Consider the following 17413-nt stretch of genomic DNA (forward strand, 5'->3'; position numbering starts at 1 on the left):
GGAGCAGAATACCAGGCTCCTTGGGAATTCAGTCCCCCGCGTCCCCGTAGGGAATGCCAGCCGGGGAAACTGACCCGAGCGAAGGGTCAGAAGTGGGAGAGCCAAGGGCGAGGGATAGTTAGGTGTGCTTGGAAGGGAAAAGCTTGAGGGTGGACTGTGTTTGTGGGTGAAGACAGCCAATATGCAAGATGAAGGGGACAGGCGGAGAGCCTTGAAGCTAGTAGCGATGAGCTTTTGCTTAGGTAAAAGGATGTGGGTTAGCCATTGGAGGTTTTGAGGTGTGAAGATGTGTGCCAAGTATCATTTTAAGAAGATGACTTGAGCAGCAGCATAAGAGGAGAGAGAACGGGGGCTCGGAATGATGCTATTTAAGCACTCACTATTACTCTATTTATTTATTTATTTATTTATTTTACTTGTACATATCTATTCTATTTATTGTATTTTGTTAGTATGTTTGGTCTTGTTCTCTGTCTCCCCCTTTTAGTCTGTGAGCCCACTGTTGGGTAGGGACTGTCTCTATATGTTGCCAATTTGTACTTCCCAAGCGCTTAGTACAGTGCTCTGCACACAGTAAGTGCTCAATAAATACGATTGATGATGATGATGATGATGTCAAGCCCTGTTCTAAGCGCTGGGGTACAAGCCAATAAAGTAAAACAGTCCCTCACAATCGTAATCCCCGTTTGACAGATGAGGGAGCTGAGGCACAGAGAAGTACAGTGACTTGCCTATGGTCACAGAGCAGACAAGTGGTGGAGCCAGGATTAGAACCCGCATCCTTCCGATTCCCGGGCCTCTGGTCTGTCCTCTGGGCCATGCTGCTAGATCAGAGAGGAGCTGATTCAGTTCCATAGGCGGGGGATGAATCGTCCCTGGCCGAGGTCGTCACAGTTGGGCCGGAAAGGAAGCGGTTGGGCGGGAGATCTGGGGAATGCGAGGGAAGAACCACAAGATTCACTGTAGAGTGAATAATAATAATAATAATAATAATAATGATAGCATTTATTAAGCGCTTACTATGTGCAAAGCACTGTTCTAAGCACTGGGGTGGTTACAAGGTGATCAGGTTGTCCTATGGGGGGCTCACAGTCTTCATCTCCATTTTACAGATGAGGGAACTGAGGCCCAGAGAAGTTAAGTGACTTGCCCAAAGTCACACAGCTGACAGTTGGCGGAGCCGGGATTTGAACCCACGACCTCTGACTCCAAAGCCCGGGCTCTTTCCACTGAGCCACGCTGCTTCTCTACTAATAATGGCATTTATTAAGCGCTTACTGTGTGCAAAGCACTGTTCTAAGTGCTGGGGAAGTTACAAAGTGATCAGGTTGTCCCACAGGGGGTTCACAGTCTTAATCCCCATTTTACAGATGAGGTAACTGAGGCACAGAGAAGCTAAGTGACTTGCCCAAAGTCACACAGCTGACAATCGGCGGAGCTGGGATTTGAACCCATGCCCTCCGGCTCCAAAGCCCGGGCTGTTTCCACTGAGCCACGCTGCTTCTCGAATGAGAGGGGATGGAAAATGACAAGTGTTCAAAGGTGACACCAAGGTTGAGGGCTTTTAGGACAGGTAGGAGGGGGTGGTGTTGATGGAGAAAATTAGGAGATGAAGTGGGCTCAGGAGGAAGGATGAGTTCATTTTAGCCATGTTGCATTTGATGCCGGCATCTCCACTGGGAGAAGCGATAGGAGCAGGAGTAAACGTGAGATTGCAGCTTAGTTCAGTGCTTTGTACACCTGAATGAACAGCAGAGAGAATACCGTCTCGTTGCATGTTTAACCCAGGAGCTATTAAAACCCAACAGGAAAAAATAGTCGATTGTAATATTTTGCTATTTCCATCATAGTTTTTTTCATTAGACTCTGATCGTAACTTTATTTATTGGCACCTTCACCCCGGTGGTCTCTTCCTCAGCACCTTAAGGCTGGGAATTGCAAAGCAACCACCCCAGACCCACCATATTTCGAGCCCTCTTTTGCAGTCAGGGAGAGCTCTCCTATCCATCCGTCAAACAATCGTATTTATTTTGTTAATATGTTTTGTTCTCTGTCTCCCCCTTCTAGACTGTGAGCCCACTGTTGGGTAGGGACCGTCTCTATGTGTTGCCAACTTGTACTCCCAAGCGCGTAGTACAGTGCTCTGCACACAGTAAGCGCTCAATAAATACGATTGAATGAATGAATGAATAAATGCCATTATTATTGTTATTTGGTAGCCTAGTGTGGAGGCTGGAGAGCACATAATAATAATTGTATTTAAGTGCTTACTATGTGTCAGGCATGTACTTCGTGCTTGGGTAGATGCAAGGTAATTGGGTTGGACACAGTCCCTGTCCCATATAGGGCTCACAGTCTTAATCCCCATTTTCCAGATGAGGTAACTGAGGCACAGGGAAGTGAAGCGACTTGCCCCAGGTCACATAGGCAACTGGCAGAGCCGGAATTAGAACCTGATCCTGACTCCCAAACCTGTGATTTATCCACTAAGCCTTGCCGATCCTCTTAGAACTCAGGACATGGGCGTTAAGGAAAAGCCTAGAGAGGGTGAAATTCCCTGGGCTTCCAATAGCCAGAACCATCAGCGCTTAAGCAGATCCTGGGAGTTATGTTTCTCCACTTTTTTTTCCTCTTTTCCCCCTTGTTCCTACTCTTGGGTTGGACAAGTGTGTTCTATGGGGGAGGAACCCCCATCGGAGATTGGTGTGGGATGACTGAGAATCAACTTTTTGATTCTTCAAAGTTTTGAGGAATGCAAGGCAGCCGGAGGAGGGAATCAGCTTCAACTTTGATTCCGCTGATTTAGGCAGGGTAGGGAAAGTATACGAAGTTAGGCCCAGACATTGTTTTGGGCCTAAATGTTTGTGTACAGGAATTAGGAAATAAACATTTCCACTTACATATTCAGATCTTACCAAAACTTTAGCCAGAGGACCGTACTGAGGCAGATGAATAAAGCTTCTGTGACACACAGTGACATGGATATTCACAGTATATTTTCTGTACTCTGGCCGGTGCGGGTGTGTTTTGTGACTAGCATGCTTTGTAAACTGTTGTCATATCTGTCTGCTTCTGAACGTAATTTTATATTTCTATGGTCTTTTATGAGACATTCATTCTTTGAAACCACATCAAAAATCCACCCAGAGCTGTTCAACTAATAAACTTTTTGTCACTGGTTTTAAGGTAGAATGCTTTTAAAAGTGATATGTTTCAAAAATGTATTTCTTTGAAAATCTTATTCTTACTTGCTACTGTCAGCATGATTGAAGTCCATTTTAAATGTAGATTAAGGGACATAAAATAGGAATGGAAAATTACCAAGGTGCCCAAAGTACCGTGAAATGTGTCATTCATTCATTCATTCAATCGTATTTATTGAGCGCTTACTGTGTGCAGAGCACTGTACTAAGCGCTTGGGAAGTACATACATACATACATACATACCCGGTCACCTCCGCTTGTATATCTCAACTTATTATAACTCCCTTTCCAGATGAAATCTGTTTGTACATAAGTATAACCACAGTGTCGCTGCCGTGTCTGGGTTTTTTTCCTGCCTTTTAGTTTTTGAAGATGACTTTAATCTTTGGAAATCCTTATTCATTCATTCAATTGTATTTATTGAGCGCTTACTGTGTGCAGAGCACCGTCCTAAGCACTTGGGAAGTACAAGTTGGCAATATATAGAGACGGTCCCTACCCAACAGCGGGCTCACAGTCTAGAAGGGGGAGACAGACAGCAAAACAAAACATGGGGACAGGTGTCAGGTCATCAGAATAAATAAAAATAAAGCTAGATGCACGTTAGTAACAAAATTAATAGAATAGTAAATACGGACAAGTAAAATAAATAGAGTAATAATTCTCCATTCTTATTCTCCATTCCTTCAAGATGCTGTTCCAAATTGTCTCCCATGTTAAGGCTCCCTTGGCGTCACAAGACTCTTAATTGTCATTTTCTCCACCCTGTCAGTGCACACATCGAATACCCAGCCTCCTCATTGCCCTTTAGCACAATTTCATCATTGTTGTAAGAAGGGTAGACTTCGTAGCCCTTTGCATTCTGTGTCATTCTCTGCATTCTGCATGCCTCTGCCACGTCTGTAGCCTAGCGCATCTTAAATCTCAGATAAGGTATTCCCGCTCCTGTGATTATACTTCTAAACGAGAGTGATCTGATTTTGAAATGTGTTTTTTCAGAGCTGATTCGGAAAGGAGTCTGAAAGTGCAGTTAGGATTCCTTTGAACTCCGACTTCTTGTCGGGAGCTACTTTAAGTGAACTTCAGTTTTTTCCACTCGTTTAAGGCGGCCCAAAAAGTTCAACAAATTAGAGTCGTTCTCGTCTTAGTGCAGGGTTACCGACTACCGTCTGCTTTTTCTTCTCAAACCGTTGTCTTGTTCTTTGTAGTAATTTTTCTGTCAGTTATAGCAGCATTGCAGCTTTTTCCCCCCTTACTTACTGAACTGCATCATGGGCGCCTGCCTCCCTAAACTGTCCTTGTTCGGTCAACCCGTAGAGCCGACCAGACTAATTTACAGAGCTAAGTTCCAGAGACAGCGGGTAAGTATCAGGCTTTTCTGTATCTGGACTTATTTATATTTTCAAAACAAAGCATTTTTTTTTCTTTTCCGGGTAACCAGTTGAAAGTCATTAAAATTCTCTTTTCAAGTTTGATGTAGCGTGCGTATAAATTCGTTGGGTGTTTCGGTCTGTGAAAATAAAAGCCCCTTGAACAGCGATCCAGAAAAAGCCGGGTGGATTTTTGCTGTTTATTATTATTGTTGTATTGAAGTGCGTACTATGTGCTTATTATAGGGTCACACACGGTCTTTGGCATTTAAAAGTGGGGCCTCCTAGGAGTGACCGTTTGAGTGTTTGAGGAGAATTATTGCACCTGGGTCAACATTTGATTTCTGAGTTTCCAGGTCCTGTTGTAATCAGGATTAAAAACACTGACATTTATTAAGCTGTAGCACGGAAGCCGTGTGTCAGATTTAGGCTTAGGATGAATCTCCACCCTTCTGATCCTCCTGGTAGGGTTTCTGATACTACGTATGCAGGCATAGGGCTACTGTTGAAAGCTGGTCATTAATTATGTGATGCCTCAATCACTTCCTGGTAGTAATTGGGGTTTATTCCTCGTTTCAGGCAGCTAGGATACCATTCAGAGCATTCTCTGAGGGGGAGTGCTTATTAAGCTCTGCTAAATGGGCTTCCTGCCTGTCTGTTTTACTACCAGGATGGGACTTGATCGCTGTGGGAAATGAGTATGAACAGAACGCAAGAAGTGTCCTCTTTTCCCTCCTCGTCCCCCTCTCCATCCCCCCCATCTTACCTCCTTCCCTTCCCCACAGCACCTGTATATATGTATATATGTCTGTGCATATTCATTACTCTATTTATTTATTTTACTTGTACATATCTATTCTATTTATTTTATTTTGTTAGTATGTTTGGCTTTGTTCTCTGTCTCCCCCTTTTAGACTGTGAGCCCACTGTTGGGTAGGGACTGTCTCTATATGTTGCCAACTTGGACTTCCCAAGCGCTTAGTACAGTGCTCTGCACACAGTAAGCGCTCAATAAATACAATTGATGATGATGATATGTCTGTACATATTTATTACTCTATTTATCTTGTACATATCTATTCTATTTATTTTATTTTGTTAGTATGTTTGGTTTTGTTCTCTGTCTCCCCCTTTTAGACTGTGAGCCCACTGTTGGGTAGGGACCGTCTCTATATGTTGCCAACTTGTACTTCCCAAGCGCTTAGTACAGTGCTCTGCACACAGTAAGCGCTCAATAAATACGATTGATTGATTGATATGTACACAACGAGCCAGGGTAGCAGAAACTGACTCAAATCGACATGTTAGTTTTTAAAAGTTATGTTTAATGTTGTTTTAGTAAGGTATTCAAATTCAAGACTGAAAGAGAACTTCTGTTGGGTTTTTTTTTTTTTTTTACTTTTCTGCAAATCAAAGGAAGTGGCTTTCTGGGTATTATTTACTGGTGTCAACTAGGTTTACCTGAAATGAAAACTTGCCGAATTCGTGAGGCAGCCTAAATAACTTGAGAGCAAAAACTGTAGAATGCACTGGAGCTTAGTGATTAGACCTGATCAGTGAATGATGGGCTTGTATTGCAGCTGCCGAAAGGTAAACTATCAAGGGTAATTTTTCCTTAGCCTTTAAAAAGAAAATCATTTTTTGAAAAGAAAACAAGTATTAAAAAGCATGGTAAAGCAAGGGTACACAGTGGTGTGGATTGTTTAGCGTCTGTTTTCATTTATTTTGATTTCCACTGGACTCCCCCAACCCTTCTTTGTGCTTTAGAAAGAACTTTTATTGGTCAAACTTCAAGCAACATTCATGCTAAAGAGTGGTTTTTTGGAAGGTGTACGTGAATAACAAAAATTAAATTGTAGTCAGCAATTTTGAAATCAGTATTCATCAGTCCTCGACTACTTTAAAACTTTACCACTGCACTGTTGTGTCAAATGTACATGTATAAGCTGAGTGATATTTCTCATTTGGTGGATTTTTAAGGAATGTTTTCATGTTTTCCTTGTACCAGTGAAAAATTTGGTGATAATTTTCATTTGGCCAATGTCTTTTTCTAACTGATATCCCAGAATAATCCCAAATCAGGAGTAACGAAGGCATTAAAAGCAAACAACTTTATGGACATAAGCTCACAAACAAGACTTCTTTTAAAAAGATTTATAATTTTTTAAAATTGTGAGTAAGTAGAATCACCTGACAAATCATTTTTCTTGGTTTTGCAAGAAAAATTACCAAGTTTTCTCATGCTTGAGAAATCCCATGTGAGAGAAATGGGTCTGCCAATATAGAGTTAACTTTTAAAAAGATAAATATTTTTAAAGTTGTTCTTTATAGCTGAGTAAGAGTTTGTATTTTAAAGACATAATATCTTATCTGACCTCTGGTGTTTATCTTCCATAGTATCTTGTAAATCACTGTTAGCTTGCAGAATTCTCATGAATGCAGATGGCTTTATTGAAAACACATGGTTGATTTGGCGAGAGTAATATTAAAGGTGGAATTAATTTGACGGACATCAGGGATTTTCAAAGAGAAATTTTCATTACCGTAACTGAATTTTGGTGTTACTGATTTTGAGACAGACTTTCCTTGTGTCACACAAGAGCTGCTTCCCAAGTGATAATTAATTGTTTAATGAAAACTCGATTTTTCTTCTTACTGCCCTCTCCGTACTTAGAAATGAGCTATAAATAACAGTTGGGGCTGTCCCAAGTGATAACTAATTGTTTAATGAAAACTAGATTTTTCTTCTTACCGCCCTATCCGTAGTTAGGAATGAGCTATAAATAAGAGTTGGGGCTGTCTGTGAAATTGGATGTGATATTTTCTTTAAATGCTGTTTGATACAGTGACGATCTTTCTTTGCACTACAACAGTCATTGTGAAGGGCTTTTCGATGTTCCTCTAAAAGTTAACAATTCAGTGCCATAGCCAGATATCAAACTCAATTTGGTTCCGTTAGAACTGCTCTAAAAGAAATGCCAACTATAATCCTGGAAAATATTAGTAATACTTTCTGTATAGTGATGTTTACAGAGAGATTGTTATTTTAAGTTCTGTTCAACCACAGAACAAGACTGTAAGCTATCTCTTTGGTTTTCAACAGGATCAATTTGACAATTTGGAAAAACACACACAGTGGGGAATTGATATTCTAGAGAAATACATCAAATTTGTAAAAGAAAGGACAGAGATCGAAATCAGCTATGCAAAACAACTTAGGTAAGTTGATCCCTTTAATGGAGAGATTTAAATGATCTGATTGCTGCGTAACAACCTTGAAGAAAAAAGATGTTTAAATTGCTTCCAACTGTGTTTATATTTGCAAAACCCCATGATTATTTTCTCTTTTATGTAATTGCATGATGTTTCCATAGCAAGAATCTTGTTCTGAAGATAGAAAAGGTAGTTTAGCGTCTGAAGAATATTGGAACAAAATATTTCTCAAAAGCATTGCACTCAAGGACATTTGTCTTTGTTAATGATAGATTTGTATCCAAGTATGACAACTTTACAAAGTGTGCCGTAAACACTTAAAGAAAACCTGTGTGTGTCATACATTGTTCTGTTTCTGCAGATTTTATATTACAGAATATAAAGCAGTTTTGTTGTCATAAACTAATCGTATGGTGTGGCTTTGTGGTGTTTTTATAAAAAGCCTGAATTTCATAATGCATTACACTGTGGGATCCTGAGAGGAGATTTATAAGCAAAATGCAGTAGCTGCTGTAAAAATGACAGTGGACGAGACTACAATTGAGAGCATTTGTTCTTTGACCTTAAATTTTGTATGGGCAAGACTCTCTCCCCAAAGACTGTGAGACATGAATGTAAGAAGTAAAAGATTAAGATGTCAGCTGAAATCGTAATTGCCTGTAACTTAAGGATAATGTTGAAGTATTTTCCCTCTATGACAAAAGGAGGAAAATTGCATGATTGCACCAGCATTGTCAGTATCGCGTATTCAGTTGTATTGCTTTCCAGGGTTCGATGGCCATCTTTTTCTAATGCGGCACATGTTATTTGTGAATTTAAAAATATTTGCTTTGCTAGATTTGGTCAGAAAACATCCTCTCTAACACTCTTGCTCATCATGGGCAGGGAACGTGTATGCTAATTCTGTTGTACTCTCCCAAGTGCTTAGTATAGTGCTGTGCGCACAATAAGCTCTCATTAGATACAGTTGATTGATAGAAATCCACTTGTTTTGACGGCTGCATAATAACTTCATGGAAAATAAACCACATTTTTCCTCTTAATAGCACCATATTTTCGGCTCAGTTAACATGGGAATGTCTTCTATTCATTCATTCAGTCAGTCATATTTATTGAGCGCTTACTGTGTGCAGAACACTGTACTAAGCGCTTGGGAAGTCCAAGTCGGCAACATATAGAGACGGTCCCTACCCAACAGCGGGCTCACAGTCTAGAAGGGGGAGACAGACAACAAAACAAAACATGTGGACTGGTGTCAAGTTATCAGAATAAATAGAAGTAAAGCTAGATGCAAATCATTAACAAAATAAGTAGAATAGGAAATATGTACAAGTAAAATAAATAGAGGAATAAACCTGTACAAACATATATACAGGTGCTGGGGGTAGGGGAAGAAGGTAGGGCCTGGGGGATGGGGAGGAGGAGAGGAAAAAGGAAAAAGCCTAGACTGTAGGCTCATTGTGGGAAGGAAAGGTGTCCGTTTATTGTTGTATTGTACTTTTCCAAGTGCTGAGTACAGTGCTCTGCACACAGTAAGCGCTCAGTAAATACGATTTAATGAATGAATCCATTCCCCTTCTCTGTGTACCTTTACTTCTTTAAACATAAATGTCTTTATGCCTGGCAACCCTTGAGGTGTGAGGCGAGGCCGAGGAAGTAGATAATGTGCCACCTCCAGTTTACGCAGCTTCCCCGAAGAGGCAGGGTTTTTCAAAACCCTCATAATTTTTGTAAAAATGCACAATAATAATAATGGTATTTGTTAAGCTCTCATTATATGCCAAGCACTGCACTAAGCGCTGGAATGGATGCAAGCAAATCAAGTTGGACACCGTCCCTGTCCCATGTGGGGCTCCGAGTCTCAATCCCCATTTTACAGGTGAGGTAACCGAGGCACAGAGAAGCTAATTGACTTGCCTAGGGTCACACAGCAGTCTGGTGGCAGAGCCGGGATTAGAACCTGTGACCGTTAGACTCCAGGCCTGTGCTCTATCCTCTACGCCGTGCTGCTTTTCTGGGCTTCCCAATTCACACAATTATGCTGCGGCTCATTGATTGGGAATCACTGCCCGAAAGCAAATTATTGACAGGATTTGGTAGAGTTCTTTCATTTTGGAAGGGTGGAATTCTTAACAGTTTATTATGGCTTTATCTCAAATGAAATGCTTTACTTATGCTCTGTTGCGCTTTCTATGCTTCACCTTTCTTCCCTCCTCTCCCTTCCTCTTGGCTCCAACCTCCCATTCACGACCGTAATTCCCTCTCCTCTACTGCCCCTCTCCAAGCTGTCTTTATTGCTAAAGTATTAGGCGATTTTACTTGTGAGTGTCACAGCAGGTGGTAATCATTCTTTAGTGATGAACAACACATAGAATTAACGAAGACTGTTTACTGAAAAAGTAAAGAGTCAAATAGTAAGATAGAGGATCATTTTTTGTTCTTTTAACTGGGACCATAGGATAATTTAAAAACACCTGTCCTGGGGTCTTGTGAGTGTTCTCTTTTACGCTTTCATTAGGCAGGCCAAGAAGTCCTTCTCAGCCCAGCAGCACTTTTGTAATAATAATAATAATAATAATAATAATAATGATGGCATTTGCTAAGCACTTACTATGTGCCAAGCACTGTTCTAAGCGCTGGGGGGGGGGATACAAGGTGATCAGGTTGTCCCACGTGGGGCTCACAGCCTTCATCCCCATTTTACAGATGTACATATCTATAATTTTATTTATTTGTATTGATGTCTGTCTCTTCCACTGTAGACTAAGTCCGTTGTGGGCAGGGAATGTGACTGTTTATTACTGTTTTGTACTCTCCCAAGTGCTTAGTGCAGTGCTCTGTACACAGTAAGTGCTCAATAAATACGACCGGATGAATGAAAGAATGATCCAACAGCTCAAAGGGTTTTATTCCCCCACCAAATTACATGTGATTTCAAAGGCCAAGCGTTATTAACCTAATGTTTCTGTAATTTTTTTCGGAGAGCCAATGAATGGAGAAAGCCGTTCAAATACAGAGTAATCTAATGGCAGGTGGAAAAACTTCATGTTTTCAACACTCTGTGACACCCACAAGCCAACCAACTGAGAGAGCCTGATCCTAGGGTTTTTAATTTTTTTTAATCTTTTTAATTTTTTGTTGCGAGTAAAGCAAGTACTGCTGAGGTACTGCAAGTTGTAGTTTGTTGTTTCCATGTGACATTGCATTCTTGTATGTGCCTACCGTCGGCACAGACTTCCGTGAGATTAACGGCTGGTGCTCAGGGATGTGGAGGTTTTATGCTTCTCCCTCCACCCTGCTGTCAGTCAGCCTAACTAAATTCTGGGATTTTTCCTGAGCAGCAAGGGGTCGGAAATAATCGGCCTAGGGCCTGGAAACACCCCTAATTAGGTAGATGGACTAACAGGGCACTTAAGGCAGAGTGGGAGAAGGAGTATTTCTATGAGCCACCAGAGTGTTGGATTTCTCTAAGATATGTACTCTCTCCTTACTTTAACGTGGTGCCTAATGCTAGCCTTATGCGGTGCAAATTTGGGCCAAAAGTTGATAATTTTCCTTCATAGCAGTATTTTAAAGGTGATCTGTGTGCTCAGGAACAGAAAAGGTACGTATTGTAAAAATAATTTAAAATACGTGGCATTAAATAAGGGTGATGGAGCTATTTTTTGAGCTGCCTTATTAGGTAATTGCACATTTTTTTTCATTTGAGGGGAAAAATGCTTTTGAAGTGAATACGTTCAGATAGTCCCGTAGGATTGCAGTAGCATTAAGAGGTGCGTAATAGCTTCTTAAGTGTTTAAGCTGTTGAAAGCCAATTATTTGAACCCCGTTATCCAAACTGTCTTGGGAACCAAATCAAAGCTATTATCGATAATAAAAAAAAAGTTCTGATAACTGAGTTAAAGTGGATGCCCAGCGTGACCCTGCTTCGGACATTTGGCTGCCTGGGGAAGAGAAAAATCTGCTGCTCCTGGTACATATCATCACATTAATTTGTGGAGACATTCATTCTTTATGATATCCCCATGGTGCATAGGCAGCATTCTGTATGTCATCATGTAGGAGCCTGTTTGAACTAGTAGACTTAGACCGTAAGCTCACTGTGGTCAGGGAATGTGTCTGTTTCTTGTTGCAGCATATTCTCCCGATTGCTTAGTACAGTGTCTGCACGCCATAAATGCTCGATAAATATGATGGAACAAATGAAACCCCAAGCTAAGAACATTTCTCCAGAGGGGCCCCTAGCCTGCTTCCACACTTAATAATAACGATTATTATTATTATGGTACTTGTTAAGTGCTTACTGTGTGTCAAGCACTGTTCTAAGTACTGGGGTAGATCGAAGTTAATCAGTTTGGACACAGTTCCTGTCCCTCATGGGGCTCACACTCTTAATCCCCATTTTTCAGGTGAAGTGACTGAGGGCCAGGGAAGTGAAGTGACTTGCCCAAGGTCTCACAGCAGACATGTGGCAGAGCCAGGATTAGAAACCAAGTCCTTCTGACTCTCAGGCCTATGCCCTGTCCATTGAGCATTACTGATTGTCACTTCCCCTCCCCTGGCCCCAAGTCCCGTTTCCAAACTGGGCTGGAACTTGTCTTTTTTTTTTTTTGGATGGCATTTACTAAGCGCTTACTATGTGCAAAGCACTGTTCTAAGCGCTGGGGACGTTACAAGGTGATCAGGTTGTCCCACGGGGGGCTCACGGTCCTTAATCCCCATTTTACAGATTAGGTAAATGAGGCCCAGAGAAGTGAAGTGACTTGCCCAAAGTCACACAGCTGACAATTGGCGGAGCCAGGATTTGAACCCATGACTCTGACTCCAAAGCCCGTACTCTTTCCACTGAGCCACGCTGACTGCTGCCCCTACCCCGTCACATGTTGTCACCCCCTCTGGCCTTTCTCCCTGAAGCCACTGCCAGTTTTGCCAGAAACCAAAGTCTCACACTGCCAGCTTTTGTGGTAAAAGTACTCCAGTTTAGGAAGATCGCGTTAAGTCAGATCGGAGAGGCATTGTGCACGGATTGCCGATGAAGCCCAGGATCAGTAGCTTCCTAACGTCACCAACTCTGAATCCAACTCGCTGACCCCAGCCTCCTCACCTACCGTCTTTGCAACAACAATGCCCTCTCCCCTCATGGAGACCTCTGATCCCTTAACCACCTGCTCCATCCATCCTAGGCCATCATGCCCCCGTTTGATCTCCTTACCTTACTGAACCTCCCCGCTTTCGGCAGGAATCCCCGGCTTCAATGCCCCACTCTCTTTTGAACTTACCCCCCTTGTACCTCTGTCCCTCTCTTAATAATAATAATAATGATGGCATTTATTAAACACTTACTATGTGCAAAGCACTGGTCTAAGCGCTGGGGAGGTTACAAGGTGATCAGGTTGTCCCGTGGGGGCTCACAGTCTTAATCCCCATTTTTACAATCAATCAATCAATCAGTCGTATTTATTGAGCGCTTACTGTGTGCAGAGCACTGTACTAAGCGCTTGGGAAGTACAAGTTGGCAACATATAGAGACGGTCCCTACCCAACAGTGGGCTCACAGTCTAAAAGATGAAGTAACTGAGGCACAGAGACATAAAGTGACTTGCCCCAAGTCACGCAGCTGGCAAGTGGCGGAGCCGGGATTTGAACCCTTGACCTCTGACTCCAAAGCCCGGGCTCTGATCTCAGACCACCAGCCCGCGGGTGTGGATCAATTCCGTGATTTGTTTTCCTCCGCTCATGGGCTGGCTCCGGTTCTGTGAAGGAAATGTGGCTTTATGGGCTGTGACCTGGCAAATTGCTCAAAGATTGTCCACAGTGAGGTCACAGAACCTGACCGACTCAACGCTTTCTGCATCGTACTCTCCCAAGCGCTTACTACAGTGCTGTGAACATAGCAGGCGCTCAACAAATACCATTGATTGAGTGCTTTCCCAAGTATTTTGGGAAGTGCAAGTTGGCAACATATAGAGACGGTCCCTCCCCAACAACGGGCTCACTAGACTGTCCCCTTTCCTCCACAGAAACTGCTCTCTCTAAATTCACCAGTGACCTTTTTGCCAAATCCAACAGCCTCCACTCCATCCCCTCTACTCCCCTCTTCATCCCCCCGTCTTACCTCCTTCCCTTCCCCACAGCACCTGTATATATGTTTGTACAAATTTATTACTCTATTTATTTATTTATTTATTTTACTTGTACATATCTATTCTATTTATTTTATTTTGTTAATATGTTTGGTTTTGTTCTCTGTCTCCCCCTTCTAGACTGTGAGCTCACTGTTGGGTAGGCACTGTCTCTATATGTTGCCAGCTTGTACTTCCCAGGTGCTTAGTACAGTGCTCTGCACACAGTAAGCGCTCAATAAATACGATTGATTGATTGATTTTAAGCTTCGCAATCAGCCTCGTATCGGAGAGGCGGTGGAGTAGGGGAAGGAGATAGGGTGAACCTTCTGCTCACCTGGGACTTGTTTCCAGAGGCCTCCCCGACAGATGTATCTACCGGTCAGAAGACGTGTCCATCGCCGCCCTCTCCATTTCCATCCACCATTACCGTGTCCGATCTGGAAGTTGCCACTAAGCAGATAGACTGGCAGATGTGTCCACCAGTCAGGTCCAATCTGGGGGAATCAGAGGAAGCGTTGCTTTTAACTGGTCTGATACAATTAAAGGAGGTCGCCCGAAAGTTTAGCAGGCCACAGCAAAGTTGTAGTGTAGGGATTCACAGACTTGTCTTCTGCCCGTCCTCCACCTCTCCCGTCACTCGATGACCCTGCCTTCTGCTTCATTGACAAAAAAGAAACATATTCTAATACTCAGTGGTCTCCCTTATTTTAGTGTCTCCAGCTGAACTGTAAACTCTTTGAGAGCAGAGATTCTGTTTACTTACCCTATTATTCGCTCCCAAATGCTAACACAGTGCTCTGCACGGGGTAAGTGCTCAATTAATATCATTGCTGGACATGACATCCAACCACTGCAGGGAATTCAATTCCCTCCCCTCCCTGAACACAAACTGGAAGCCGGCTTCTCTGCTCTGTCCAAAAGCAGAACAGACTCACGCCGACTCAACAGATTGGTGATGTGGTAGAAAAGGCTGCTAAGTCCAACTAAAATATCTGCCCTCCTACCTCACCCCAGTTCGGGGCTGCTTTCAGGTAAGCAGACATATCCTGTTCCTGGATGGTGGAGGGAGGGGGTTGTCACGATGGCACCCGAGGCTAGAATCTTAATTCTGTCACCAGCTAAGATTTTTTTGAATTCAAAAGGCTTGCATCAGTTTTCAAGAAAGCAGGTGAACTTGCAAAAATGAATAAAGCAGAAGATGCCGATAGTATTCATAGGTGGGCGGAGATGTTCAGAAGGATTGAAAAGCGTTCTGTGCCAAAAAGGGGGTTGCTGCTTAACCTAAATTGGTTATATTTCTCACTTGTTGCAAAACCAGCAACAGTCAACAGGGCAAGGTTTTTATGGTATTTGTGTAGCACTTGTCCAACCCTTTTGGGTGGACTGGGATAGATATGATACAATCAATCAATCAATCAATCGTATTTATTGAGCGCTTACTGTGCGCAGAGCACTGTACTAAGCACTTGGGAAGTACAAGTTGGCAACATATAGAGACAGTCCCTACCCAACAGTGGGCTCACAGTCTAGAAGGGGGAGACAGAGAACAAAACCAAACATATTAACAAAATAAATAGAATAGATATGTACAAGTAAAATAAATAGAGTAAACAAGTGAATCTAATACTCAGTGGTTTCCTTTATTTTAGTGTCTCCAGCTGAACTGTAAACTCTTTGAGAGCAGAGATTCTGTTTACTTACCCTATTATTCGCTCCCAAATGCTAACGCAGTGCTCTGCACCGAGTAAGTGCTCCATTAATATCATTGCTGGACATGACATCCAACCACTGCAGGGAATTCAATTCCCTCCCTACTAGGCTGGACAGAGTCCCTGACCTGCATGGAGCTCACAGTCTAGGTAGGAGGGAGAACAGGAGAACTGAGGCACAGAGACATTAAGTGACTTGCCCATAGTCACACAGCAAGATTTTGGCAGAGCCATGATTAGAACCCAGGTACTTTGGCTCTCAGGCCCATGCTCTTTCCACTAGACCACGCTTCTTTTCACTTTTTTAGTTATTCACATATGGCAAAGCACCTAGCCTCTGCCCCATGATTGCTTCCCACTTGGGAGCAATACAGACACACCTCCAAACCCCCTATTATTTTTGCAGCCGCCTGCAAAGACTAACGATCCTATTACAACTCCTTATGTAATTGATGTTGCGATTTTATGCTTTGAATCACTTTCAGAGAAAATAACAGTTTAACGATGTTTAATGTTCAACATAAAATGGCACATACTGAAATGTCGTATTTTTCCAGAGGTGCTGGTACAGATTCCAATTTATAACATAAGCGTGTGGGAGAACGTACCCAACGGTTCAGCCATTCATGACGCAGCCACGTTTCCAAGGATCATAATGTCGTTCTGTCGTGGCGGATGCCTGTTTACAGTCATCAAGTGGAATTCAGAGCTCACACGCTTATTGAATTATGTTTCGTTCTGGAACTTGACAGATAACCTCGGTGTGGTGATGATGAAATCTTCCATCAAGAGCGATGGTTGAGTCTTCGGGACCAAGTACCCCAGGGGAGGCACTGATGATAGAGATTAGACCCATTTTCACTCTCTTATCTTTGTCAGTTGAGGTTGGGTGTACCCTGAGAGAGTTGGCAGGTAGACAGGTTCCCGGTCCACAAGGAGCTAGGGGTGGATGCAGGAAAAAGTTAAAATGGTTGTAGGCCTTCGCAAATCAATCAGTGGTACTGATTGAGCTCTTTGTGCAGAGCACTGTTCTAAGTGCCAGGGAAGCCCATTTAAAGGTTTGTTTATTCAGTATCCATCGTCATTTATGGTGTTTGTTGAGTGCTTACCATGTGCAGAGTACTAAGCACCTGTGCAGCCATTCATTCGGTCGTATTTATTGAGCGCCTACTGTGTGCAGAGCACTGTACTAAGCGCTTGGGAAGTACAAGTGTCACCCGTCGTCCGGGGATGGGCTCGTTCAGTGATCGGCGAGGCGAGAGAAAGAGAGAGAGGCCGGAGACGGAAAGCCTGAGTTTTATATAAAATTTATTCCGCGAGGCGAATTGAATTTATGTAATTGCTTAGGCGCAATGGATTGAATTTCCCTTTTGGGAGGAATATAATCAATTAGCAATATTAGAGCTTCCCTACACGGGAGGAACACAATCATACGTTAATCGCGCGTGGGTGAGGCGGCTAGCTCTCACCCGTGTGCACTTCCCACTCGGGAAGAATCCACTTTCCCACGTGGGAAGAATTCATTCCGTTCCCCGCGCCCGTGGTGGGCGGCTAGCTCTCACAATGTGCTCTCCCTACATGGGAGATATCCACTCATGATTCCCATCAGCAGCGGGATACCTGGGTCCCACCCACGAGACACTCACCCGTCCCGCGGCCCTTGCCTCAGTGTGTTGGTTCTGGTTGTAGAGCGGGCATCGGGCCTTCGGGGCAGGGAGAGACACGTGGGCTGCTCCTGCTGCTGCGTGTCCTGGTGTTCTGACCCCAAAGGTCAGAGGCGACAGGTATTTAT

At 43.0% G+C, this 17413-nt stretch overlaps 1 protein-coding gene across 20 annotated transcripts in view; it reads left to right on the forward strand.

Annotated features, from left to right (window-relative positions):
- The window catches only part of FNBP1 (formin binding protein 1), a 172243-nt gene that overhangs the window by 53121 nt on the left and 101709 nt on the right, over positions 1-17413 (forward strand). For all 20 annotated transcript variants that reach the window (XM_038744970.1, XM_038744967.1, XM_038744968.1 and 17 more), the window contains exon 2: positions 7678-7793. In XM_038744970.1, the coding sequence (XP_038600898.1) occupies positions 7678-7793 (116 nt within the window). The remainder of the gene's footprint in view (positions 1-7677; positions 7794-17413) is intronic.

Source organism: Tachyglossus aculeatus, chromosome 4 (genome assembly GCF_015852505.1).
Source record: "Tachyglossus aculeatus isolate mTacAcu1 chromosome 4, mTacAcu1.pri, whole genome shotgun sequence".
Classification (NCBI taxonomy): domain Eukaryota; kingdom Metazoa; phylum Chordata; class Mammalia; order Monotremata; family Tachyglossidae; genus Tachyglossus; species Tachyglossus aculeatus.